The sequence below is a fragment of the Natator depressus genome, chromosome 10 (genome assembly GCF_965152275.1).
Source record: "Natator depressus isolate rNatDep1 chromosome 10, rNatDep2.hap1, whole genome shotgun sequence".
NCBI lineage: Eukaryota > Metazoa > Chordata > Testudines > Cheloniidae > Natator > Natator depressus.
The window spans coordinates 10,982,975-11,010,667 of NC_134243.1; the positions used below are offsets into that span (position 1 = coordinate 10,982,975).

Sequence of the window (27,693 nt, forward strand, 5' to 3'; positions counted from 1 at the left end):
AATGGCCTGCCTATGCATGGCTATCATTACACCTCTGTAAATTCCCCTCAGCCCAGCTCTCTCCATCTCTGGCAGGGGGAAACAGACTGACCGTGCTGCAGTTTCTGCTGTGTTTGTCAGCCTGTTAGCTCTTCACTGACACACTGTGAACAGCCTCTCCTAGCTTCTGCAACCCCCCACCCTTTTCTAAGGTCTTTGAGGGTAGGGTCCCCCTTGATTCCAGGCTTTAACCTTGGGAAGAGTAATCCATTCTAGTCTCGATGAAGTCAGTTAGGGGGTATTCCCCAACTAACTGTTATCTGTGTCATTGTTTTACCAGTCCTTCTTGGTTTCTTTAATTAAACTCCATAGGAAGTACCTCCATCATAACCAAACATACAGAAGCCTGAACCATATTCATAACAAATAATACAGATACTTCCCAGTTCATCATAATTGCTGATGTGTCATTTAAGTTCAGACTTCCTTTTAAAAAAAAAAAAGCAGAAGTCCTGGGACCTGACCTTGATATGTGTTCATATGGGATTGTAGCACCCCAACTGCTGCTATTGTTGTCACACCAAATATTGGTCTTTTATTAGGAAATGCAAAACACTGGTGTTCCGGACACACAGTGGAAATTTTTTTAAACTTTATTTTTATATAAACATATAACGAAACAAAACATATATAAATGCATGCACAACATGGAAATACCATATAAATAACACAATTCAGTGTTCATTATTTGTAAAACCTGGAAGAAACAAACAAACCAAGAAACACAAACCTGAACCCATAGAGGTCATGCAGGGTATCAATTTTTAAAGTGACTATCTAGATAAATAAGTGAGAACATAACCTGTGAGTATCGGGGACTAATATATGCTGCTAATGTATGCAATAGTTTCATGTGTGACCAAATTTTTCCCAAGCATTTCTATTAATCAGAGTCATTTTTTCCATTAATGCAGTAGCAGAGAGCTTACTAAGCCAGTCTGTGTTTGAGGGAGGAATTGCAGATTTCCACTTTCTCAGAATAACTCTTTTGGCTACAAAAACAGTTACTGCAATCCATTTATTCATGTTAACTGGTAATCCCAACTCATCCAGCACTCCTAACATCCGTGGAAATTTTAAAAAGCAAGAAATACAGAAGTTAAGGTTCTTACTAAAATGTTAACTTTGGTACATTGCACATATGTAGCATTTTTATTTCTATTTTTCTTCTTAAAATCTAGGGTATTACATTTTTGGTTGTTTCATTACATGTTTACTGTAAAATGTACAACATGTTGCCATAGGTACTTAATTTTTCACATTTCCTGACTCTCTTTGGTTTAACTGTGCCCTCTGTCAGTTGTGCTGTTGTGGGGGCCAGAGGGTTGCATGTGATAGCTATTTTTATAAAGGAGAGAGAATAGGCAAATGCCAGTGCTTTGGTAACATTAACACATAAATGGTCCCAAAGAGGTTCTGAAGTTCACACCTCATTGAGGTAAATGGGGTGGAAGAGGAAGCAGAGTTCACATCTCTTTGAGACAGTTTTCAGCATGGTTGAGCTGAGAGGAGAGAGCAGCCCATCTGCGTACAAGGTGTTGGCTGTGTGTCAGCATGTGAAAAAGATAGACATCTAGGCCACTGAGTTGGGCTGCCCCCGTTTTTGAATGCCCAGGCTGAGGCAGCTTGGGTCTAGTTTTCAGAGGAGCAAGCCCTTGTGCATTTGAAGTCACTAGGAGCAGAGGGTTCAGAGCCTGTTAAAATCAGAACCAACGTATCTCAAGCTGGGCACCCACAATCAGTGGCCATTTTTGAAAATTTGTCTTAGTTTTTTCAAACGAAAACTTAACATTTGCAGCATGCAGTAAAAACTATAATGCCATCTTAAAATCATAGTATCTGCCATGTTCGCAAACCTTTGGACCCATGACTGTCTCTAGTTCCAGATGTTACGGCACTGGGGTGGTTTTTTGGTTGGTTGGTTGTTTGTGGAGCTGTGTGTGTGTGTTTGTGAGAGAGAGAGAGAGAGGGACTCACATTTCCTTCATGCAAGCTGTCCCAGCAGCACATCCTGTTTCTGTCTGACAAGACAGATGTGCATAGTGTCCAGCAGAGTTAGAGTCTACATATTTAGCCAATTGGATCACTCAATTGGCTGGACCTATAATAACTGGGCCTACAAATTTACCTTAATTGTGAGTTCAGTGGTGAAAAGTGAATGAAATTTCATAAAATGTCACAATAACCTATAATAACAAATGTTGGAGAGAAAAGATGCAATAGGGAAACAGACTGAATTAGTCTAAACAAAAGGTGCTACTAATATAATTCAAGGACTGTTAAGATCATGCCTGGTAAACAAGAGAAGTGTGGGACCGGAAATTAATGAACCAAAGTTGATGTGTTGGAAATTAGGCCTAATTGGTGGACAGAATAATGAGGGGATGGGCTAGTCCACCCATCATTCCCTTTTGGGGTCCTTAAGAGACTTTGGGGATAGCAGGGTAAGCTGGCTACCATAAAACTAGCTGAGTAAAAGACAGGAGATAGGGAAGGAGCAAGCCTCATCATCATGGCTACTTCCCCCACCATCTCCTGGGACCCCTGACCTTTGTCATCCGATCCTGAAAGGTGTCCTAACTGGGCCAATAGAGAGGGACCAGATGACATCACCATCTACACTGACTCCAGCTAATGCCAAATACAAGCTAGGTGTGAGACTTTGTCATCTCCTATGTGTCCTTTTCCTTCCCCACCTTGTTTCACCTTCCTATCCTCTCCTTTTCCTTCTGTCTAATAAGGAAAGCCTATTACCAAAAAGGCAACTAATGCAATGCCCTAAATAGCCCAGTGCTGGTACCAGTTTGTCAGGTCTCAGAGTGACTGATACGACAGGTGCTGGGCCTGTGTTTTTTCCAGCAGTGAGGCTGCAAGTCAGAGTCAACACCAGAAATGGAAATTGCATTGTTTTTAATCTTGGCTGATCTTCTTCATGATGAGCAGCATCTTACTCCCTTCTCAAGAAGTCCCTGTGAAGTCACCTATTGTGTAGGAAGGTGCTGTTCAGTAACATGTAAGGGAATCACAATCTGGCCCCTTATTTTTATTTTTAATAAAGATGTCAGCAAGACCCGAAGTGGCTAGTATTTTGTCATGGTGCCTGATCCAACTTCCACTGAAGTGATGTATCTTACCGATTTCAAAGGGATTTGGATTGGGACGATGGTTGTGGAGTGGGAGGTTCTGCACATAGCCAGGTACACCCAGACATTCCTCTGATTTCACCAGACATTCCATTGTCAAAGGTCCCTCAGAAAGACCCGTGCAGCTGTTATAATACTGCAAGTACACTTCAAAGGTATAACTAAAATAAATCATTTTTATTGCTCTACTTGAAGCCCTTCCCTTACATTTTGGACCCAGTGTGGAATAAAGCACATTGCCGTCTAAAGCAGGTACGATGCATGCACTGCATCAAAGTGTTCAAAAGAAGAACTGAAATAGTAAGTGCAGATCAACCAGTTCAGGCCACCAGAGACCACAGTTTCCTTCCACCTGTCAGAACCTTCACTACCTCTCTGTTAACACTTCTTCCTTCTGAACTTCCTGCTGCTTCCCGCGCCTCTCTCTCCTCCACAGGCCTCTCTAGATAATGTTTCCTATGCAGCCTTCCTGCTTCTTCCCCGTGCCACATGTGTCTGTAAAGCTTAGTCTGTTGGTGCTGTCCTGCTGTTTCACCTGCCACCTTCAACACCTTCTTCCATCACAGAGCTTCCTCAGTCAGAGCCTACCGATACCGGCTGAATTTTGAAAAGTGAGTCTCTCTCTCTCTCTCTCTTTGTTTTTTAATTCCAGTCTGGCTGAAGAGGACAATGACAGCTTTGCCTATGATACTTTGGAACTAGATGGTAAGTGAGGGGAGGATACCAGTTCGTAACCTTAGCTCTGAGCCATGATCATCGTTCCTTAACTCACCAGATGCAGATACTATCCACCAGCCCCTATGATCACATAAAGGTATAACACCTCCTGGATATGGTCTTCTGTCCCATCTAATGGCACTGAGACCACTTAGAAAGAGATTAATGAGTCTGCTACAGCCTTAGCTAACAGCTGTGTGGCTTTTAGCTCACGTAGTAGAGGCTCATGCATTTAGCTCCCGAGGTTTGCTCCCAGGGTCTGTCGGTGTTACATATGGTTGGAGGAAGGCGGATACGTGATATGCACTGGCTTTCCATTATCACAGGCAGAACTGGGATAGGAGAGGGATGCCTGATGTTCACTGACCTCCATTAACACAGGTAGAACCTCAGCAGGGATATAAAGGACTCCCACCCTCACACCTTTTGGAAAATGTAACAATTAAGACCAAATCAATTCACACAAGACTCTTTTTTTCATGTGGAATATGGAATAGACCCCAGTATGCAGGGATTGTAGTGACCAGAAGTGACACTCAGTGCTGAAAAGGAAACAAATGACAATTGAACCTTGTATTTTAGAAAATGGTGTTGGAGCACTGGCTGTAGAGGGAGCTGCGGCTTGTTTCGTCCAAACCTCTTTTAGCGGGAATCACAATGAGAAGTTATATAGGGGCAATGGCTGTGGAGCAGTTCTCTGAGCCCAGCCTTTCCCAGCAGGAGTTGCTATAGGGAATGGTGAATGGATTCTGGCTGTTGAAGGAAGAGGTAGTGTGGACTAAGCAAGGGACTGGGAACCAGGAATTCCTGAGTTCTCATGCTGGCTCTGGTCCAGGACGGATGTGTGATCTTTGGGCATGTCCCTGAACGACTCTGTATTTCAGTCTATCCCTGCGCAGAGTGGGGATAATGATGCTTTTCTTCTTGGGCTGTTGGGACCATTAGTTAATGTTTATAAAGAATTTCTCAAAGGGATTGTTACATTCCATCATTCTTTCACTGTTCCAGTGGCCCTGGAGCATTTATGGAAAACCATTTCTGTGGGGCTGCTAATTTACAAGGTGCCTTACAGATATCAATGCATCCTCTGTCCTGCAGATTTAACAGTCTAAATAAGATGGGACACAAAAGCACAAGAAAAAGCCCAGGTTTGCACTTCAGAAGAGGAAAGGCAAGGTGGTGATTAGTGATGAGAAGGAGGGGGGAGCGATTGCTTGAAGAAGTGGTCTTAGGGAGGGATTTGATTTGGAGGAGAGAGAGGGCATTTGGCTGGTAAGGACTAGGTGACTGTTCCAGGCTTAATAGACAGCATGACAGAAATATGAAGCTGAGAGTGACCAGATAGACTTTGGATGAGGGGGATTCTCATTCCTGCCTCCAGGGCTGGTGGATCCCATTCCCTGCTGTGAATCAAAAGAATGTGTCTCTCCCCAATCCTTGCCCTGAGATCAGCTACGCCTGCACCTTTCCCCAGTCTCTGTTTCCTCATGGCATTGGGAATTCCTTCTGATTTTTGTGTCCTTTTTCAGATGACAGTCATGACAGATACTCTCATGGAGCTCCCTCAGTGCACTCCTCCTCTTCCTCTCACCAGTCTGAAGGCATGGAAGCCTATGACCTTGAGCATGTCAGCTCCATTTTTAGGAAGTTCTCTCTGGAAAGGTATTTTGGGGATGCTGGTTTATCTGCCCTAGGCTGATCTGGGGGCATAAAGGCTACCCAGGGTAAGGTTGCCATCTTTAAATGCAAGATATTAGATCACTCCATGAATACCAGAGGCTGGGATATCGTATGGCAAGGTGATATCACAATGTTGCATGGGCAGTTCGCTTCCTTATGTCCTCATGTCACAGTGCAGCAACACAAGAACGTTATGTGAGGACCGTTTATCCTGCAAACTGAGGCTGTGATTGACTGTCAAGATTATCTCAGAAAAATCAGGGGAGGCAAGTGATCTGAAGAAAGTAGCTTCACCCTAGTGACCTTGTTGTCTCCCTGCTGCTAGTTACTAGACGCTGTGCCATTATATATCTGAAGCTGTTCAGTTTTGTTTGGGCATTTAGGAGGTGCCCAGATGCAGCTCTCTAGTATGACTTATGTAGTATTGTAGCAGAGAGGACAGATTTCTCGGGGGTATTAGATCCTAGTGCTTGATAAATGTAGAAAGCTCATTTGCATGCCCCGTTCCCTCCCCACATTTATCCTGAGTGGAGAATTTCTCTGCTGGTCCCAGACTAGTTGAGAGAAGCTGAGAACTGCATTGTCTAAGCTGTTTGTTTGTTTCATGAACACAGACCTTTCCGTCCTTCTGTGACGTCTGTTGGTCGCATTAAGAACTCTTGCCACACTATCCAGCGCATCACACTGAATGGAGACAGCCTCAACTCAGAAATCACTCTGCTGGGGGGCAATGACAAAGGAACCTTCATCAGCTCTGTCAAGCTGGGATCCCTAGCAGAGAAAGCAGGCCTCCGGGAGGGACATCAGCTGCTTCTGGTGAGCATTAAACAAACAACGAACAGTGTGTGCTCATTGCACTAATCCCTTTGTTTCTTTTTTCTTCTTTTAATTCTCTAGTAATGACAAAACTTGAGTGTCTCTGCAGCCAATACTCCTAGATCTTTAGATCCAATCAGGAATCCTGCTGAGCAAGTCTGGAAGTGGGTGTATTTGTGGGCTTCCCAGACACCTGCACAATTACAGCTTACAATGACTCCAGCTGGAAGAAGCTGGGACAGGAGTGACTGTCCCCTCCTTGTACACCCTTCATTATAGTGATACCCCTTGGAAAAGACTAGCACGGGAGTGGCCGTGAGCTTTCCCTGTCACCTCTGTCTTGTGTGTTTGCTTGTTTGTTTTCTCTTGTTCAGTCTGTAGAGGCTGGTAGGAGGCAGCATGCTGTGAGAGAAACAGAGCCCTGATTGGGCAGCCAAACAGTCAGCCAGCGGCACAGGTGCAGCAAACAGAGCTGTAAACAGGGGAGTTTGAGTGGGAGTGTGTAAGGGGAGTATGGGGGTAGGGATGGGTGGTCTTCTGATTTTGATCTGGTGTTTCTTTGGGTCTTTGGGTCTTTGTTTTTTCTTTCACAGAAATTTAGGCAGGAAAGCTATGGCAGGTACAGAGGCAGCAGTGGTAGTGACCCAAGCCATGGAAGAGACAATGAAGATGACCGGACGTGGAAGCTGTGGGATGTACATGATCCTACAGCGGGTACCTGAAAAAAGCTTTGTTTGTATGAAGTTCCACTTGATAGAGCTGATGGAAGAGAAGATCCGAGGCATGGAGATGCAGGTGGAAACTATGGTTGAGTTTCGAGGGGGATTCCAGAAGATGATGGAGCAAAGGCAAGAGGAGGCTGCAGGGGAAAGTCAAGACTTGCAGATGCAAGCTAGACTGAAAGGACTCAGAGCAGAGTCTGATGGGTGAGGAGAGTGGTCAGTGGAAGCATGTGACTACAAGAACCAGGCTGAGGAAAAGACCAGCTGGTGAAGGAGAAATAGAGCTCAGGAACAGGTTTGCCAAGTTGGAAAATGAAGAAGGGGCACAGCAGGCTGTAACTGAAGGAGGGAGGGCAAGGAAGAAGAGAAGAGTTGCTAGTCCTACAAGAAGAGGGGAAGAGTCAATGGAAATAGCCGGAGTTCAGAGCCTCAGGAGGATACAGGATGACTTGCAGAAGATTGTAAGGGAGAATAGAAGACAAGAGGACTCGCAGCCAGAAAGAACAGGAGGAAGGCCGGAAAATCATACCATCACCAGGAAAGGGCAGGTCTACATGACTGGGGACTCCCTACTAAGAAGAACAGACAGGCTTGTCCCGAGGGCTGAACCAGAGAACAGAAGGGTCTGCCAGAAGCTAAGATATGGGATGTGGACCTGAGGCCGAAGAGGATCCTAATGGAAGCAGGAAAGAATCCACTGATTATCCTTCATGTTGGAACAAATGACACAACTAGATTCTCACTGGAACATATAAGGAAATGGAGGCTCGTTTGATGTGCAGAGGGACTCTTCCTGTCCCTAGAGGAGGAGAACGAAGGCGACACAAAGTTATGATGATCAACAGATGGCTCAGGCAGTGGTGCTATAAGGAGGACTTTGGGATGTTTGACCATTGGGAGGCATTCATGGACAGAAGACAGTTCTCATGGGTTGGACTCCATCTGAGTAGGAAGAGAAATAGATTTCTGGGATGGAGGTTGTCACAACTCATTAAAAGAGCTTTAAATTAGGAACTCAGGGGGAGATGGTTGGCAGATGCTCATGTAATCTCCATGTCTGCTCTTAACATTAAGAGGAAGGAAAATCAAGTAAGAATGGACACAGCAATGTAGAAAGGAATAGCTAATATTTTTTTAAAAAGTGGGGGGAAGTAATCCAGGAAACTACAGGCCTGTTAGTTTGACCTCAATTGTATGCAAGGTCATGGAACAAATTTTGAAAGAGAAAGTAGTTAAGGATATAGAGATGAATGGTAATCAGGATAAAATACAACATGGTTTTACAAAAGATAGATCTTACCAGACCAACCTGATCTCCTTCTTCGAGAAGATAACTGATTTTTTTAGACAAAAGAAATGCAGTAGATCTAATCTATCTGGATTTCAATAAAGCATTTGATACAGTTCCACATGGAAAATTATTAGGTAAATTGGAGGAGATGGGGATTAATATGAGAGTTGAAAGATGGATAAGGAACTGGTTAAAGGGGAGACTACAACATGTCATACTGCCAGGCTGGATCGAGGTTACTAGTGGAGTTCCTCCGGGATCGGTCTTGGGACCAATCTTACTTAACAGTTTTATTACGATCTTGACACAAGTGAGAGTGTGCTAATACAATTTGCAGATGATACCAATTTGGGAGGTATAGCCAATACAGAGGAAGACCGGAATATCATACAAGGAGATCTGGATGACCTCGTAAACTGGGATAATAGAAATGGGATGCAATTTAATAATGCAAGATCATGTTTAGGGACAAACAACAAGAATTTTTGCTGTAAGTTGGGGACTTTTCAGTTGGAAGGACAGAGGAGGAAAAAGATCTGGGTGTACTGGTTGATCACAGGATGACTATGAGCTGTCAATGTGATGCGGCCATGAAAAATGCTGTCCTAGGATGCATCAGGTGAGGCACTTCCAGTAGAGACAGGGAAGTGTTAGTACCATTACACAAAGCACTGGTGAGAGCTCATCTGGAATACTGTGTGCAATTCTGGATGTGATGGGATCCCCAGGGTGCAGCCTGAACTGTGCCCCCTGAACTCTCTCCAGCCTGGGTTGTCTCTCAGAATGCCTTGCTAGTGACCTGCAGCAAATCCCTCCAGGGGCTGTTATCACTCAGCACAACCGCATGTGAAGACCCAACACCCAGCTAGATTGCATGAATGCTTCCAGAGCCACTCATGAATCACATGGAGAAAGGCACCAGAGCCAAATCCCCCCAGCTCCCAGCACTGTACCTCAGGAATATACCGTCTTGCTCATCTTGAGCAGTGCAAATTCATTAATTGGTTCACCTCTTCATCAATGGAAAGTGGATATACACCAGCCTTTGTATAAAACCTGAGCAAATTTACCACACGCTTTAAGCAAACCCACTGGTAAAGATAAACAATTAAACAAATGGATTGACTACAAAAGATAGATTTTAAGTGACTATAAGTGATAAGCAAAAAGTCAGAGTTAGTTACCAAAAGAAACAAAATATAAGCACACAGTCTAAACTCTTAACCCTATTAGACTGGGCACCAACTAGACTACACAGTTTTTCTCACCCCACTGGATATTGCAGTTCTTAATATACAGATTTGTCCCTTAAATCTGGACCAGTCTACTCTGTTGGAGTCTTCAGTCTTCTTCCGAATGTCTTGGTTGCTTGCAGCATAGGTGGGGGCAGAAGAAAGGCGAAGCATGGGCCTGCTCTGTTCTGTTTTATACCCTCAGTCCCATGTGCTTGGGGAACACACAAATTCAGGCATGTCTGGTGGGCATTACTGAGTCTCTAGGCAAGGTTGAGCAATTCCCCTGGTGTGGCCTCGTGCAGGTGAGTCATTGAATTGTAGCTTCCTTGCTGTACAATGGCTGCTGGTGGTTGTATGACACCCCTCCCAGACATTGGTTACTTTCCTTGCTGTTGCATCTGGGGAGTTAATATCTGGCTGATTCCCCAATTTACAGCATGTTTTAGTGACAATCATACAACACAATTCTCATAACTTCATATGCATTAATGATATACATATATGGATAGAGAAATTACTTTCAGCAGATCATAACCTTTCCCCTGATACCTTACAAGGCATGCTTTATATGTAAGATCATGATGATATAAAAATGAGGAATATGGGGATTACAGGACGCTCCCCCAAGGTATAGAATGTCACACTGGATATCCCATGTTTAAGAAAGATGAATTCAAACTGGAACAGATGCAGAGAAGGGCTTACTAGGAGGATCCAAGGAATGGAAAATCTACCTTATGAGAAGAGACTCAAAGAGCTTGGCTTGTTTAGCCAAACCAAACAAAGGCTGATTGTTCTCTATGAATACATCAGAGGGATAAATACCAGGGAAGGAGAGGAGTTATTTAAGTTAAATGCTAGTGTGGACACAAGAACAAATGGATATAAACTGGCCATCAAAAAGTTTAGGCTTGAAATTAGGTAAAAGTTTCTAACCATCAGAGGCGTAAAGTTGTGGAACAGTCTTCCAAGGGAAGCAATGGAGGTAGAAAACCTAACTGGCTTCAAGACTGAGCTTGATAAATTTATGGAGGGAATGGTATGATGGGACTGCCTACAATGGCATGTGGCCCATTTGCAACTGCCAATAGCAAAAATCCCCAATGGCTGGAGATGGGATACTAGATGGGGAGGGCTCTGAGTTACTACAGAGAATTCTTTCCCAGGTATCTGCCTGTTGGGTCTTGCTCACATGCTCAGGGTCTAAGTGATCACTATATTTGGGGTCAGGAAGGAATTTCCCCTGGGTCAGATTGGCAGAGATCCGGGGGGGTGGAGGGGAGCGGGGTTTGCCACCTTCTGCAGCATGGAGCACAGGTCACTTGCAGGTTTCAGCGAGTGTAAATGATGAATTCTCTGTAACTTGAAGTCTTTAAACCATGATTTGAGGACTTCAGTAACTCAGCCAGAGGCTAGGGGTCTGTTTCAGGAGTGGGTGGGTGAGGTTCTGCAGCCTGCAGTGTGCAGGAGGTCAGACTAGATGATCATGATGGTCCCTTCTGACCTTAATGTCTACGAGTCTATGAGCTGTTATCCTTTAAACTGTTATACCCAGTAGCCACTTCTGCCTGGAGAAGCTGTCATTGTGGTAGCTCTGTGTTTTGTCCAGCCCCATGGCTTGTGCACCATTCCCTACTATAACTCCTGCAGCAACTGGACATACTATGAGCTTCCCCCCACCACCAGGATTCCTACACCCTTCCCTATTGCCGCTCTTGATAGGAGAAGCTGGGAAAGGAATAGCTGCCAGCTTAACCTAAAGCCATCATCCCTATACCATTCCCAGTAGTGACTCCTACTGGAGAAACATGGATTATCATGGAGTTACAGTTCCATCAACTTCTAGAATTTCTAGAGGAGAGAAAAGAAGCTACAGACAAATAATTTAAATCTAATTGCATTGCTAGCAAAAATAGGCAGGTTGTTTAATCTAGAAAGAAACTATAGAATGTAATGGGTGACATAGTTGGCTCACACACTGAGCTCACAGCTAAGAGTCTCTCTTTCATCTAGCTGGAAGGCTGCATCAAAGGGGAAAATCAGAGCGTTCCCTTGGATACCTGCACAAAGGAAGAAGCTCACTGGACAATTCAGAGGTGCAGTGGATCAGTAACACTCCAGTATAAACCAAACCATGAAGGTAAGACCTGAAGTTTGGCTCATCACAGATTGCCAGAATTCTAGTTAAGGCAAGTCCACTGCTAAATCAGAATCCACTGAGCCAAACTTTGCTTTTAGTTGTACTGGTGTAAACCTGGGGTAAATCCATTGGTTTCTATAGAATTACTCCAGATTTACACCAATGTAACTGAAAGCAGAAATAGGCCATACATCTGGCATTCCAAGAGTCTGCAGAGCTTAGTGGGTGGGTCATTGGAAACAATAATCACAATGCGCCAGATGATTTTTGTATACTATTTTCTGTGATGTAACATGGTGTGCTAAGTTTTCTTTTACACCTCTAAAGTCTGATTTAACAGTTACACTTTGGAGATTACCTTATTACTGTTGCAGTTTTATCTTATCTTTAACAGCTGAAGTGCATGCATGGTGAATGGAGTTTGGTTTTAATGATCATGGCTTGTAGTAATAATTTGGTATTTTGGATTAAAAATTACATTCCAAAGCCCATTTTTTACTTGTGTAGCTCTGTTGGCCCCTTCTTTATCCTGGTCAGGGGAATTCAGTTGTACAGATCATGCTGGAAGTGATTGCTTTGATTTTCTTTTGATGTTTAAGTAGAAAAGAATATCACACTTTTCTGAGCACCACTTGGCTGCAGATAAAGCATGTTACAGATTGTGGGAGTGCCAGTTACAGCTGCTAATAAAGTGAATAGCCTGCCATTAGACCGCCTGGTAGAATTCATGTTATATTTGCAGGATGCAGCTTAAGCTTTTCAGCCTGTGACTTTGTTGGGAAGTTCACTGTTTTATGGATGATTTGTATATAACCTATCAGAAATGTATCCTTACAACAGGATTCTCTTATGGACTGGGATACCTGCAGCGTGAGCTGCTCCCAGACCATTCCAGCTATCACTCTAGAAGTATGAGTTTCCTCTCGGAAGTGCCCTATCAATTTAAACTAGGATTTCAGTGTGGTGAACTTCTACCACAACGGTGCCTACTCATTGAAAGCTAGGAATACAGCAGCATTTGGCCACAGATTGACCATGCTTGGCTCCTTCCTTTGTTGCTACAGGTTACAGGAAACTGCTGACGGAACTGGAAGAAGGATTGATCACGTCAGGGGACTCATTTCACATCCGCCTGAATCTGAACATCTCTAGCCAGCTGGACTGCTGCTCCCTGTCGGTGAAGTGTGATGAGATTGTGCATATTCTTGACACCATGTACCAGGGGAAGTGTGAGTGGCTGTGTGCCAGAGTTGACCCTTTCACTGACAGGAACCTGGAAATGGGGACCATCCCCAGCTACAGCAGGTGAGCATAATGCAGGCTGAAATAGGACAGTGACCATGACCATGAGCAGCAACTATATGAGCACTGTTGTGTAAATCAGTACCTGCTATAATGGGGGGAGGTGCAACTCTCAGAGTTGGTGGTCAGGACGGGTGTTTGGTTGAAAGGTGAGCATAAGGGTTTCCAGATTTTATTAAGAGACTGTTAGTTTCTCAGAGAGCAGGATAGGAAGATGTACAACGGAGACCCCCTTTTCCTCAGCTCCGTACCACAGTCCTGCTGACTATTTTGTTCCATGTCTTTACTGTGTGATTCAGCCATTCCTCACTGCTGTTCTCTTTAGTCTTTTCCCAAACAATGACCATTGCATCCACTCTTCCTCTAGATGGTCTCAAATGCATCTTCTTGATCCACATGTCCACTGTTTCTTGCAGAGCCCAGCAACTCTTTCTGGTGAAGCTACAGCGGTTGATGCACAGAGGCAGCAGGGATGAGACGGAAAGTTCATCCAACACTCTTCGAGCACTCCGGGTAGGTCTCCACAGCCAGGGTTTTTCCACACCAATTGTTCCAGCATTCTTTATTGATCACTACTTCATCTTTACATTACATTCCTGTTTTGAATCACTCTCTGTAAGCTTCCTTTGGTCCACCCTGTGGGTAACTGTCTTGTGTCTCCATTCCTTTTACCCACAGTGTTCCCTGCTCAGAGGCTAGCTCCAGTGTAATTTTAACTCCTGATGCTGGCAGGGAGAAGTCTCCACATATTTAATATCCACTCTCCCTGGTCTCTAGTCTCTTTAAGTCTTCCACACCTCAAACCTCCCAAAGGTCTTTCCCTCAATCCTACCTGGGGAAGAAGCTATGTCTTTAGAGCTAATAATCAGAATTTCTTCTCTCCTATCTTGAACAAGCATCTAACCCCTAGAGTTCTCTTTGTCCCAGGCCCAAAGAATCTGTCTCCTCCAAAAGTATATCCCGTGCAGAGAAGTGGGATTACTGTATCTTCTGTGCATCAGGTCTTCAGACCTTTTCCCCTACTCACAGTGATACTGGGTTGAGTCTATTCCTTTAGCCCCAAGAGTTCCTATTATCTACACTAGTACATTAGTTTTCTGCTGTATTAGCCACCTTGTGTGCACCTAGCCCTCCTTTAACACACTTTGGGATCACACGTAAGAATGCTTCCAATAATCAAGAGATGCTACAATCACCATTCGGATTAGACTTCAAACAAGGCAAAGCACCGGATGGTCCTCCAGTCTCCACTGATCAAGTGTCAGGGTAGATGGCAACCATTGGCATAAAAGCGTTACTGGATGCAAATAGCCCTGCCATCCCACAGCAAACTAGTCACTGCACAGGTGGCCTCTGGTCAAATCTCTAGTGCAGACACAGTCACAGAGCTTCCTCTGAAGAGAGGCATGTGGTGAAGTAGAAACAGGAGCAGAGTTTCTCATCATAGGCAGTGCTAGGTCTGTAGTTTGTACAGAGCACTCCTTGACTTTGTAATGGATATGAATGCTAATGAGTCACTATCTCCTTAACTGTAAATAGCCGAATAGCTGCTCAAGGCCTGTTTTGTTTTTGGATGCTGCAATTTACTGAAATTGATCTTTTCCTGTACAATTCTTATCAGAATACACTGCAGCCAGAGGACCCACAGAATGACCCCAAAGCCAGCCCTCGCCTCTCCCGTGCAAGCTTCCTTTTGGGACAAATTTTACAGGTAATAAAGTTAAAATTCTCCTCTACAAAACATCAGAGCATGATTTTTCACTGGGAGCTTTGAGTCAGACATCTCTTTGTGACATTCTCAGGTATCATGTTCTCTGAGTCTAACTTCCCATGTTGGAGACTTTGTAGAAGTGCTTATGATTGTGACAAAGAACTTTAACATATGAGAAATCTGATTGATTTATACTTTCTAACTGTCCCTATCATGTGGGACCTTTAGCTTTTAATACTCTCATCTCCATTATTAATATAATCTGGATATATCATACAGCCCTGCCCTGAAGGGCTGAAATGGACCTCATCTGAAGCATGACAATAAATTCTCTTGGCCAGACTAACTTTCTTGGTACTTAGGAGAATGAAATCCCAGAAGAGAATAGCTTTTTAATTGCAGGGGCAGATATCGTGGAGAGGATGGAGAATGGGTGGGTGAATGGTACGATTCATAGATTCCAAGGTCCAAAGAGACCATTGTGATTATCTAGTATGAACTCCTGTATAACAGGTCATTGAACTTCCCCCAGACAATTCCTAGAGCAGATCTTTTAGAAAAACATCCAATCTTGATTTTAAAATTGTCAGCGATGGAGAATCCACCATGACCCTTGGTAAATTGTTCCAATGGTTAATTACTCTCACTTAAACATTTGCACCTTATTTCTAGTCTCAGTTTATCTACCTTTAGCTTCCAGCCATTGGACCATGTTATGCCTTTCTCTGCTAGACTGAAGAGCACATTATTAACAAAAATCCCTAAGGGCGTGGTTCGGAAGGTTAGAGAATGCCCAGGTTGGGGAATGAATATTTGGGTGGATGGTGGATGAAAGAAGCATTTTGTTAGGTGTTAAATTCTCCTATAGGAAAAAATGTCGAGTGCTGACAAGCTAAATGTTGGGGGTTGCAATAAGTTAAGGGTACAGAAATGGGGAGAGTCTGTGGAACTGCTGTGCTAACATTCATAGTGGGCATGCTACTCCCCAGTGAGTCCAGCTGTAGTAACTCGGTTGATGCCGAAGGGTTTTGAGAAAGAAATAGAACATGACTCACAAGTAGAGAGAACAAGAGGGAAAAAATCCCACAAGGGAATAACAAAAGCTGAAGGTCAGATCTACGTTGTTTAAAATAGCCCTGGAATTCAGCCAGCAGCTCTGTGGAAGCGTTGGTGAACCTGTAGCCTTGTTTTTGAGGTAATTCAAATCTGGTAGATAATGGAAGGGGACATGGAGCAAACAAATATGTGGAAGAATAAAGAATATAATTCCATAGAATGGATGAAGGTCAAGCCTCTTTGTTTGCTCCTTTCAGTTTGTTAGCAGGTCTGAAAACAAATACAAACGTATGAACAGCAATGAGCGAGTCCGCATTGTCACTGGCTATCCCTCCAGTCTGGCCCGGACCTCTTCTGAAGCAATGAAGCTGCTGCCTGATAAACTGGAAGGTAAGGACATAACAGCATGACAACATTTTACACCCACTTGACATAGGTTAAATGACTACACAGGTGGAAGGTAGGGCACAATCAGGTCCGAGGCCTTTTCCATCTCTAATTTTTATAAAAAGAAAAAAGAAAAGGAGTACTTGTGGCACCTTAGAGACTAACCAGTTTATTTGAGCATGAGCTTTCGTGAGCTACAGCTCACTTCATCGGATGCATAGCATATCCACGATATGCTATGCATCCGATGAAGTGAGCTGTAGCTCACGAAAGCTCATGCTCAAATAAACTGGTTAGTCTCTAAGGTGCCACAAGTACTCCTTTTCTTTTTACGAATACAGACTAACACGGCTGTTACTCTGAAATCTAATTTTTATGTTCTTCTGCATGTGACTCAATCCTTGGATTTTTTTGGAGAGGCAGGGGGAAGATAGCCCTTGAAAACAAGTCCGCTGGACTGAAACTGCCTATTTTGTTGACAACTGTTCCTAGGTTCTCTCCTGTTCTTCCTCCAAGGAGGCATAACTCCAAGTAGTGAATTAGAGTTGAGCAAAGGAAAATTTAAGCTGTTAATCAGGAAAAATGTCTAACTGAGTGGTCTATTTAGCTGTGAAATAGTCTCCCGAGGAAAATGACGAGGGGCCTATTGCTTGAGTCATTTACAACTAGACTGGACATTGCACTGGAGAATATACTGTAGGGGACAGTACTGCTCTGGGTGGAGGGATTGATAAAATGACCAAACATGCAATTCCCTTCTCTAACATATGTGATTCTTCTACATCCTTCTCCCAGTACTGGTGAAGAACAAACTAGATTGTAAACGGTCTCCTCTTTACTCAGATTTGGATTCAGAAAGTGAAATCAATAAGAGCCTAAGTCTGATCCCCTATAGTTTGGTGCGACCAATCCACTGTGACCGCAGGCGCCCGGTCCTCTTCACTCCCACTATGCTTGCAAAGACCTTGGTGCAGAAGCTTCTCAATTCTGGAGGTGCCTTGGAATTCAACATGTGCAAGCCAGGTAATTGTGTAAAAGATTGCAGTGCTAAATTTACATGCTAAATTTAGCAAGCCTTTTTACTGTAGGTACACAAATGCCAACTGCTGGGGACTCCTGCTGCCATGTCACAACACAGGGTAGCTCTGGATCCTGCAATGTGACAATTTGTAAGAATATTCTGAATGTGTCTGAGATATCCATCATAAATGGTCCTGAGGTGTTGTCTGTGAATGTTGTACATGTTCTATAGTTGTCATGATACACTCCAGGGACTGGCATGTTGTGAGTGCTCTTTGTCAGTACTAATGTGTTTAACTCTAGGTAATGTGACATTTTGATCGGCTCGTGTCTAGCTGTTGCTATAATGATGAATATCTTCCTTCCAAGCAATTATAGGTTTCTTTCCAGTCCAGGGCATGAAGATCTTGCATTTGATCTTCTCCAAAGACTGGGTTTCTGAGTGAAACTCTTTCTCGTTAACTGTTTACCATTCAAAGCAGTATCCTGTACGTGATTGCTCTGGGATACTACTGTCACCGCTCCAATTAAGCGCCACCTGAGTTCCACTCACCAGACAGCTATGAGGATCCAAGTGCTGAATCCCTTGTGTTTTAAGCCTGCAGACTAAGAACAGAGTACAGTCACTACCCTGATTTAGGGTCCCTAACACACCTTCAGCATACAGATCTTAATCTGGCACCCCCTCCCGAGAGCTTAGACTGCACAGCCCAGTCCCTAGAACCAGTGCTGGGCCGTCAGGATATGTCTTCACAGCACAGTTACCTCGGGTTATAACTTGACTGTGACCACTAACTCAATTCCCATCCACACACACAAATCTCTAGCTTGAATTGGTGCTGTAGGCTTGGGCTAGCTAGCCCATTGGTGGGGTCTTGGGCTGAAGCTCAAGTGCTTCTGAGTAATACAGTAGGGATGCAACAGCTTAAGTTGCAACAATTCCACAGCAACTAATCAAAACGCACCCTCAGACTCCTGCCATAGCTTAAACACACCCTCTTTCAGAACTCCACCTGAAGTTTTGAGGCTTCTGGGTTTCTCTTGGGGGCACGTGGTAAGGCGTAGCACATAGCACATACAGACTTCGCACAGGATTCTAACACATTATTGCTCTTTCTTAATAGCATTAGACATACATCCCTATACACAAATAATAAACCCTACGTGCATTGCACTGCCTTAGTTTCTCCACCATTCTGGAGCATTAGGGAGTCAGAGTCCTTTGAGGCCATCCAGCATCCTTCCGTTGCAGTGCATGATTTGTGTTCAGAAACATGTAGCCTTCTCCCCAGGCTCACCCATGCCAACTTTGGCTGGCCAGTCCATCCTCTTCCCCTCTCCTGCCCACACTTTCTGTGTGTCTCCCTGTGAGCCCTTTCCTAGCCTTTCAGTTCTTCGGTCAGGTGACTCCTCAACCAGCATGTTCTGATGATCCCAGACCATTATCAGTGACTTCATTGCCAGGTGATCTCTCCCCTGACAAACCAATTTTCCTGGTTGGGAACCTGTCGATAGTCCAGGATGTTTATATTTGAATAGAAGACCATCTGAGTTAATGACCCACTGTTGTCAGCTCTGTATCAATACCCTTTCGAATTTCAGTCCAACACAGAGGTAAAGAGGTCACAGAGAAGGTAACAAGGCCCCACATTCAAAATGGAGTTTGCAGCTTGGTAGAGTTACAGACAAAGAATTCATAATCCCATACAAAAATAATAAATTATACAGATTCCCCAGACCATCACAACTACCTCATGAAGAGAGACTCTTAGGTTAAAAACCATCTGTTCTGAAATCCAAGTACCCTGGTCTGTGTTATTATGAACAACTTAGACTAATATAAATACAGTATTTTTAAGAGTCTAATTTACTCTTTGATATATGTATGGTTTGTTTACTATTCTGCATTTCATGCACCTTGGACAGTGAAATTGTCTGTTGCTAGTCAGATTGATTTTCAGATTCGCAGGCTCTGTACAATGCTATAGAGTTTGGTTTGCAGTGTTTATTTAGTATGACTACAAGAGCTGGGTAAGCTCTTTGGGGGAGGGACCATCTTTCTGTTATGTGGTTGTCCAAGACCTAGTTCAATGGCACTTGGACGCCTTGGCCCCATGGCAACATCAGTAATAATGTGGTGATATAGTAACATATTACTGTGTGAAATGCTGTCTCAGCTACTATGTAATATTCCAGCCTTGTGATTTGGTGCTGTGGAACATAATTGCTCTTGGATCTTAGGTGTTGGTATAATTTTTACTGCATCATATTGTCATCATTTGGTGCCTTGATTGTGTTGTGGTGATTGCTCAGAAATTCACTGGGGCAGGCCATATTTGAGGTACTGAGCCAAGGCTTCAGTTCAATTAAATGAATGAAATGAGATCAGCACTCAGAAAGACTCTTGGTCTTCTTTCACTGTACCATCAGAGAGTCTTGTCTGAATTCCTGCTGGACAGTTTCCTAGGTGCACATATTATGTGAACCTACTAACCTTGCCTTCATCCCCTTCCCTCTCCAGATATTGTAACAAAGGAAGAGTTCCTAAAGAAGCAAAGGACGGAGACTGTCATCTTTTCCAGAGAGAAGAATCCAAACACCTATGAATGCATTGTACCTGCCAATATTGAGGCCGTCACTGCCAAGGTGAGGGGAGTGGAATGTAGCCAGTATTTAGGCTGTCTGTGAGTCTGTCTACAGAGCGGGTTGCTTTTCATAAACAAAGTGGTCAATTAACTGCCACATTAAGGGCTTATGTTTTCAGAGTAACTTCTTTTTTCTCCCTTTCTCATCCTCTTCCCAGATTTCTATTTATCTTTCCCCAAATAGCTTTAGCTTTGTGCAGTTATTTTTCCTTTCTTTTTGATCCTTAACCATATCCTTTTACATTCGCGCTCTCTCTCTCTCTGATGGCCTACCTTGACATAGTGAAATACCCTTTCATTTCCTACCCATTCTTCCCTAGTCAGTCCCCCTTTTGTTTCATCTGTGTGCAAATGCAAAGGAGAGAGACAGGGACCTAGACAAGGAAAAGGATAGACTGGGACACACAGAGAGACAATGATATGCAGTATAAAGATAACATTGTCAAAGACAGAGAGATAGCTTCAAATACAGTGTATTTGTTACACGGTGGAGAAAAAAAGGAGGATTAAAGTGAGTAGTTGGTTGTTTTTCAGAAGAAATTACAGTATATGTTCTCTTTGAACAAAGACCACACCTGTGCATGTGAATATATAATATATGTATGACTTTATTTTTTTATTTATAGTATTTTAGCTTGTTTGTTATCTTTAAATCGAGTCACTCATTTTTAAATCTTTGCAAAAGGAGAGCTCTCATACTGAGTACTAAAATTAGCTTTTGTCTGATTGGCTAGTTTTGAATTCATGGGAGGAGTTTGGACCTGAAATGTACATTTGATTTAAAGGTTTTACATCAGGTCTGATGAATGAAGAGCAATTCACCTGACCCTGTGGAGATATGTCTGTCTGTATCACAAGCTATTAGTGCTGTGGATGTTCCCTCATGACCCTGTTATGACTTTGTTTTTAGAATAAGCATTGTCTACTGGAAGCTGGAATAAGCTGCACAAAGGATTTAATCAAAGCCAAGATATATCCTATTATTATCTTTATCAGAGTCTCAGAGAAAAACATCAAGAGGTTCAGGTAACATATCAAATCTTTCGAACATTTGCTATTCTGTCTTTGTCACTGAATAACACTATAGTCCAATGACTTTATCATTGAGAGAGACAGAGCTTCTTCTTGCTAATCTAGTACTTCAGTATGGCACTATTTCCTCTCATGACTCCTCCCTAGAAATATGACCACTGGAGTAACTATGAGTTTCCCCAAATCCAGCACTCTATCACCACTCCTGATGGCAATGTTTGTTGCAGGAGGATGGCACTGAACGGGAATATCTGTGTGCTCCCCCATACTTAGCACTCCTGTGCCATTCCCTACAGTGATTCCTGCTGGGAAAGATTGGGTCTGGAGTAGTGATAACTTCCCTACAACGAGCACTCCTTCATTGTTCCCCATGTCAGTTTTGGTGGGAGAGAACATGGCCGAAGTAGCTGTGATGTTCTGGCTCTCCTCTGCCCTTCTTTACGTCAACTCTTGCTGGGAGAGAGGGAGATTGTAGGGATTCACTTTAAACATAAACCTATTTTGCTTATTTTCGGCTTGGTCATCTGATGCAGGAAGCTGTTGCCAAAGCCAGAGACTGAGGAGGAGTTCCTACGCATGTGTCGCCAGAAGGAGAAAGAACTGGAGGCACTACCATGCCTTTATGCCCCCTTAGAGGCAGACATGTGGAGCAGTATTGAGGATCTCATCCGAATAATTAAGGAGAAGATTGGGGAAGAGCAGCGTAAAACCATCTGGATAGACGAAGATCAGCTATAAAAATAGCAGCAAATAAAGTGGAGCTCAGTGGCAATGAAAGGACACAGTAAAGTGGAGCTGGGGCTTTCAGAATTCTCTGATGCAGTGCCGGCCGCTCCTGTTTCGTCTTTGCTGGCTGGGGACTCTTGCTGCTGGCAGAATTTGTGTGTCGAATGGAATCAGAGCTGTGTGTTTAACAATGTCACAGATGCTAGGTAGCTAGGACATGGATGAGAACACGGCTACCAGCATAGCGCTGGATCCCCCACTCAGAGTCGGCAGCTGTTTAACATATGAGAAGGCCAAAGATCTCGAGAGGGAGCTTGAGGTAATTTATTATGTATAAAGATGGACCTCATTTAATCTCCCCACGTGACCAGAGTAGTGAAATCTATAGGGAGATAAAGGATGAGGGTCAGGTTGAAGGACATGGAATCTATGGAGTGCCCCACGCCCAATCCAAAGTGAAAAGCTGAGTATGTTCCATTAAAGAAGCTACAGGGTGCCCAGTAGCAACAGAAACACTGCAGCTGATACCCTCAGCAGCTACACCGCCCAGTGTGTACATGCATGTGCAGTCATGTTGGAGGGAAAGAAAATAATCATTGTTCCTGGAATGAATGAAAATGACAATTTTCCCTTTATCTTTAAACCTCAGTTCTGTTTAGCAATTTTTAGGAGCCTGCCTAGTCATGGCACCCTCAACAAAGCAAACTCCCAGCACCCCAATGGCAAATCAAACCTTTCCAAATCTGCCCACACTTCACTTAGTTTATCCCTGTTACTGTTATTTTACTAGTCCCACCACTTCAATCCTTAATTTCAAAAGCATATTTTAGTACTAAAGCTGCTTGGTGCAAACGATGGGAGCTGACTCCAGTTCTCTGTGACAAAAAGATGCCAATATAATTAAAAGGTAGAGTGTATAAAACTATAACTCAACCTATCTTAATCTACGGAACAGAGACTTGGCCAGCCACAAGACAGGAAATCAGTATGCTCTCCGCCATGGAAATGAAGATGCTGAGATTGTCAAATGGTTGGATGCTCTGTGATAGGAAATGTAATGAGTTTGTAAGGGGCCTAATGTGGGTTGCTGATTGAAGACAAATTGAGGAAGATTAGGTTATGTCGGTATGGAGACCTGAGAGCTATATCGGTAGGATGGCTCTTGCAATGTTTGTAGACAGAAGAGGACAAAAGAGGAGACCGAAGATTCGGTATGTAGACCAAATATCTGTAGACCTCAAAGAGACCAATCTGCATGACAGCCAGGCATACAATCATGAGTTTTGGAAGAAGGCTATAAAAGTCGCTGACTCCCAATAGGGAGGTGGCAAGAAAGAAGATGATGCATTTTAGTGCTGTGGGAGGGTGCAGGACTAACACTCCTGGAAACTGGGTGTCTGCATTTACCCCAGAGACCTACATGCTTCCCCAGCACTGCCATCTGCCAACATGCCTGCTCTGAATGGGAGGGGGCATTTTTAGAGGAAGATGGAGGAAGTTCTTCCTCTAGGGGAAGTTCAGTTTTCATGACCTTGGCCTCTGCCATGATTGCCAGAATGGAAGCCAATGAGTATCACACTTGGCTGTAGACAGCTGGGGTAAAAATTTCAAAAGCGTCCCAATTACTTAGGAGTGTAGGCCCCGTTTTCAAAGCACTGCCTTCTGCTGAGTCAGTGGGGCGTAAGCTTCTTTGCCACTTATGTGCTTTCGAAAATGTTACGCCTGTACACTAGGCACTGGATTGAAACCACCAAATTAATGTTCACAGCAGCCTTCCAATAATAATGATGTCCACCATTACTGACCTGGAATAAATGAAACAGGGACCTGTGGCTGTATATCCCTTTTCCCTTGAGTCATCCAAGCCTCCCCATTCGCCTCCCTTTTTAGATGGATTCTACCCTGAAAGTTGTCATTGCTCCTGTGCTCATCCAAAGTCCCTGGTTTCAGTGCTTCAGGCCAGCATGCAGCAGCTGGTAATAAAAAGGCACACAGAGCCCAAGCAAAACATCTGGCACTGTCACAGTTGCTAGATGAGTGGACTGCATTCTCCTTGGGAGGTGTCTCTGATGTTCATGTGTGCTGGGTGCCTCTCCACGGTCATGCACTTTTTTCTGACCTGGTCAGCTTGCCAGACTGGGCCTACACGTGCAGTGGTGTACTTTATTTATTTTTTCTTATGGTACCTTATAGAAATCACTGCCTATTTTCCCTCTCATTCCCTGCTACTGTGCCCATCACATCATTAATGTTTGAAAAGCTGTTCATAGCAAGTATTTATCTGAGAATAGTTAGTTGTCTGTCCCACTCCATATGCTGGGAATCTGCCCTCTTCTGCAGTGTGGGGAGTAGAGAGATTATACCACTCCTAGTAGTTTGTAATCCCAAAGTTATTTACAGATTATCGTATACATATGCAATGACATGCAGCCATTCCGTGGCAGGGGGTAACAAATAACTGGTGTACTCAGCACATTGCATGATTCTCTAGAGGTCACCTGTCATTTACAAGAGCTGAAGGCAATATCATTTAGGATACATGTCAGAGTGGCATTTTCCAGGTATTTGTAATGTCCTGAGATCACAAGTCTTAGTGTTGAACCATCTTTATGCAGAGACTATGGGAAGGTGGCAATAGAGACTGCGGTTGGATGAGACGATAGAATGAATTCTTTTTGTAAAAGGAGTGACTCCATGGAAGAGATGCAGTCTCCTGGCACCTTAAAGCACCTACTGTGTTTCCCAAGGCCGTTGATACTGTAAGGAATTGTGAGTGTCTGCTGGTGTGAACTAGTGGAGTCATCCCTAGCTCAACAGGCAGAGCTCCCAGTTCTACTACGCCCAATTCCTTTACACAGGTGTCTGGCAACCTGTATAGTATGTGTAATCCTTATCTATTTTTCCAGGCTGAATTATTGGAGGTGGGCTGGAAGCTTTATTCCCCATCTGATCCCCAGATGTGAACTCAAGGGGCAGAGCCACAGCTGGTGTACATTGCCATAGCCTCATTGAAGTCAGTGGAGTTATCTATGACAATATACATCAGCTGAGGATCTGGATCCTGATCCAAGTGCCACCTCTCTGTGATGGGGCAAAGTAACCTCTGGTATCTACACATATTCAAACATGCAGGCTTAAAATGTGAATGAGTTTTTTTCCAAATTTGAGGGTGTTCAGCATCTGTGTTTGGATTCCGCCTGCTCCAGAGATAGGTTTGAGATCCACCCTTGGAGCTGGGGCTCAGTTCCAGGTTTTTGATTCATCTAGTTCTTATTTGTGATGTATCTTTTTAAATTACCAACCCCACCTCCCACAGTCACCCGGACATTCTTTTGAGCACAGCCAATCTGTTAATCATCCTTGGGTAGCAGACAACATTTATTCAGAGTTTGTAAGGGATTAGAAGCAATAACTAAGCAAATTGCCCACCAGACAACTAATTGGAAATTGGTTTAATTTATTGTAGAATAAAGATGGGCCAAAAATCCCAGTCTGAACTCTCCTGGGTGTGGGGATTTGAAATCCAGATTAGAATCCAAGCTTTCCCAAATTTCAGGGTGTTCGCTCTTTAGCTCAAGGAGTGTCTCTTTGTTCTTCATTTGTACAGCACGTAACACAATGGGGGTCCTGGTCCAATACTGGGACTTCTAGGTGCTACCACGATACAAGTAAATAGTATCAATAAGGCAGTCCATTAAAGAAACATTCAAGCTTCAATATACCACATTAAAATTGGAATCCAGGGTTTGAATCTGGAGATTTGGCTCAGGCCCATCTCTACTGAAGATGCATCTGATTTGTATAGGCCTATAGTAAGTAAGCAAAGTTTACATCAGACTCTTAAAGTACAAGTTGCTGAAGGTTTGTAATTGGAGGCTGGAAAATGTCTCAACTTTCTTCAAAATCTTAAATTGAAAAGGTGAGATTTCCAACATCCAAGGTAATTGCCTTGTCACTTGATGAGCTATTTATTCTCTAAGAACACTTACAGAACCAGGAAATAAAAATCTTTTTAAAAAATGAACTGTTGGAAAATCTATTTCTTTACCCTTAAGTAATTGCAATAAGAAGAGCTGGTCGACAATTTTCCAATGGTATGTTTTTCCACCAAAAAGTGCATTACATGAAAATCGAAACATTCCACAGAAGGAAGATCATTTTGATTAAATATCATTAAATCAAAATGAAGCCTTCTGATAATGTTAAAACATTCCATTTTGACATTTTCAGAATGGAATGTTTTGATTTTTGGTTTTGAAGTGTTTATGTTCATTTTTTTAAGTTGAAATCAAAATGAAATGTTTCAATTGACCAAAAACAAAACATTTTCAAAAATTTAATTTCACAGGAAATTTTGAAATTCTATGTTTTGCTCCAATTTAGAACAAAAACATATCTCAAAAATAATGGAATTTTCCACACACAAAAATTCTGGTTCCCACAGAGCTCTAGTAAAACAAGCTATGTTTACTATATTTTTGGTAAAGTACCAGTAAGTCGTGGGTGGGGTATTAAAGTGTATTTATATAGCTTTAAAGTAACGTTAATAGTGGTTTCCAGTCATCAGATGTGGGGCAGTATTTATGATAATAAAGAAAAGCAAACTAAAGACAACTTTCCATTCTGCTTTGCCCAACTCTTAAATTATGCTGTATTATGTAAGTCAGTATCATACAGGTCAGCACAGTGGGGAATTGTTGCATGTAAGAATTTCATGCAAACTTTATTACACTATTTGTTTTTCTTTTGCATCAGCATGCTGGTTGGAGGCTAACCTGTCAATTGTTCTGCAGTAGCAGACAGCAGTGGTAGCACAATTTGCCAGGGAGGGAGAGCATGCACAAAGCAGACTCCTCCCTACAAAGTTTAGATGGAGGTCAGCTGCAATTATAGAAATGTCTGTACGTCACTTATATATTTGTGTTGGTTTATGCCGAACCATTTTCATGGCCTGAGGTTGGAGGACTATAGCAGTGACCAGGTGCTGAAATCAGAATGCTGTATCCAGGCAGACTGAATTCAGTGCTGTGGGATTCAGAATTTGTGTGTAAACCCAGTGCTCTCAGGAGGATTAGGACATGCCAAATGGCTACGTAAAATTGGGGCTTTTAAGCTGCAGTAATTACTCCATCTCATGATGACTCTGGGGAGGCAAGGCACAGCCGGGATTTAGGGCTTCTGCAACAGTGACAATCGAGCATTTTGCATCTGTGTTTAAAGCTGAATGAGCTGGAGCACTGGGATTTAATCTAGCCATATTGTTAGACCTACTGATTGCATTTGTGGCTGGTTCACTACTTCCCCTTTTAAGTGTGCTAAGAGACTTGCAGCTCTGAGAAATAACATCCTTGGAACCCAAATCATTTGCAATTTTATCCAGGGATTATTGCCCTGATGGGTCTGCTCTGTACATCTAGTCCCCCTGTAAATCAGAGGGTGAGTTACATGCGCACACACATCAGAACAGTCTTGTTACAGGGCCTGTAAGACAATGTGCAGCACTGCAATTTCTGTTTTAATGTAGCACTGTTTCTATTGTTCTACCCACTGAACAAAATTAAAATGTACAAGAAAACTGCCAGCCACTAAATGCTTGGTTCGTCTCTTACAAGTTCTTTTGTTTTTTCCCATTGCAACTGCCTTGTCCAGTTGTCAAAGTTCTTGTGGGCCAGCCCATCTATAAATGCATCTAATCAGGGCCTGCAGTGCACTTGCATTGCCCTAGGGTCCTTCACTGTAGAGCTGTGCTGTGTGGCGGTGTGTGGCACCAAATGATTAAAATGGGGGAGGGGTCATCAACAACAATAATCCCAGATGAGAACTGGCTTTATCAGATTTATCCACACAAGGAAAGGCCCGAAGATGGGTAGGCAAATCTACTGTGGGTCAGTGCAACAGTCTTTCAGCATGGAAGACCTGAATCCCAATGTGATTTTTGCAACAAGTGAAACAAATCAGGTTATTTTGCCCTCGCTGCTAAATTGCCATTTAGCCCCATGTTAACAGAGTATCTGGTTGAGATGTCTCAGTC

The 27,693-nt window shown here is 43.2% G+C and overlaps 1 protein-coding gene across 2 annotated transcripts in view; it reads left to right on the top strand.

Moving 5' to 3' along the window:
- CARD11 (caspase recruitment domain family member 11) overlaps positions 1–27,237 on the top strand; it is a 70,388-nt gene extending 43,151 nt beyond the window's left edge. Inside the window, exons 13-24 of one of the 2 annotated variants that reach the window (XM_074965179.1) lie at positions 3,835–3,887; positions 5,429–5,561; positions 6,194–6,395; positions 11,657–11,783; positions 12,848–13,088; positions 13,502–13,598; positions 14,707–14,796; positions 16,110–16,242; positions 17,035–17,262; positions 19,781–19,905; positions 20,815–20,930; positions 21,470–27,237. In XM_074965179.1, the coding sequence (XP_074821280.1) occupies positions 3,835–3,887; positions 5,429–5,561; positions 6,194–6,395; positions 11,657–11,783; positions 12,848–13,088; positions 13,502–13,598; positions 14,707–14,796; positions 16,110–16,242; positions 17,035–17,262; positions 19,781–19,905; positions 20,815–20,930; positions 21,470–21,674 (1,750 nt within the window). In that variant the 3' untranslated portion in view covers positions 21,675–27,237. The remainder of the gene's footprint in view (positions 1–3,834; positions 3,888–5,428; positions 5,562–6,193; positions 6,396–11,656; positions 11,784–12,847; positions 13,089–13,501; positions 13,599–14,706; positions 14,797–16,109; positions 16,243–17,034; positions 17,263–19,780; positions 19,906–20,814; positions 20,931–21,469) is intronic. The other variant, XM_074965178.1, reaches the window with a different exon arrangement.
- Positions 27,238–27,693: the final 456 nt, after the last annotated feature.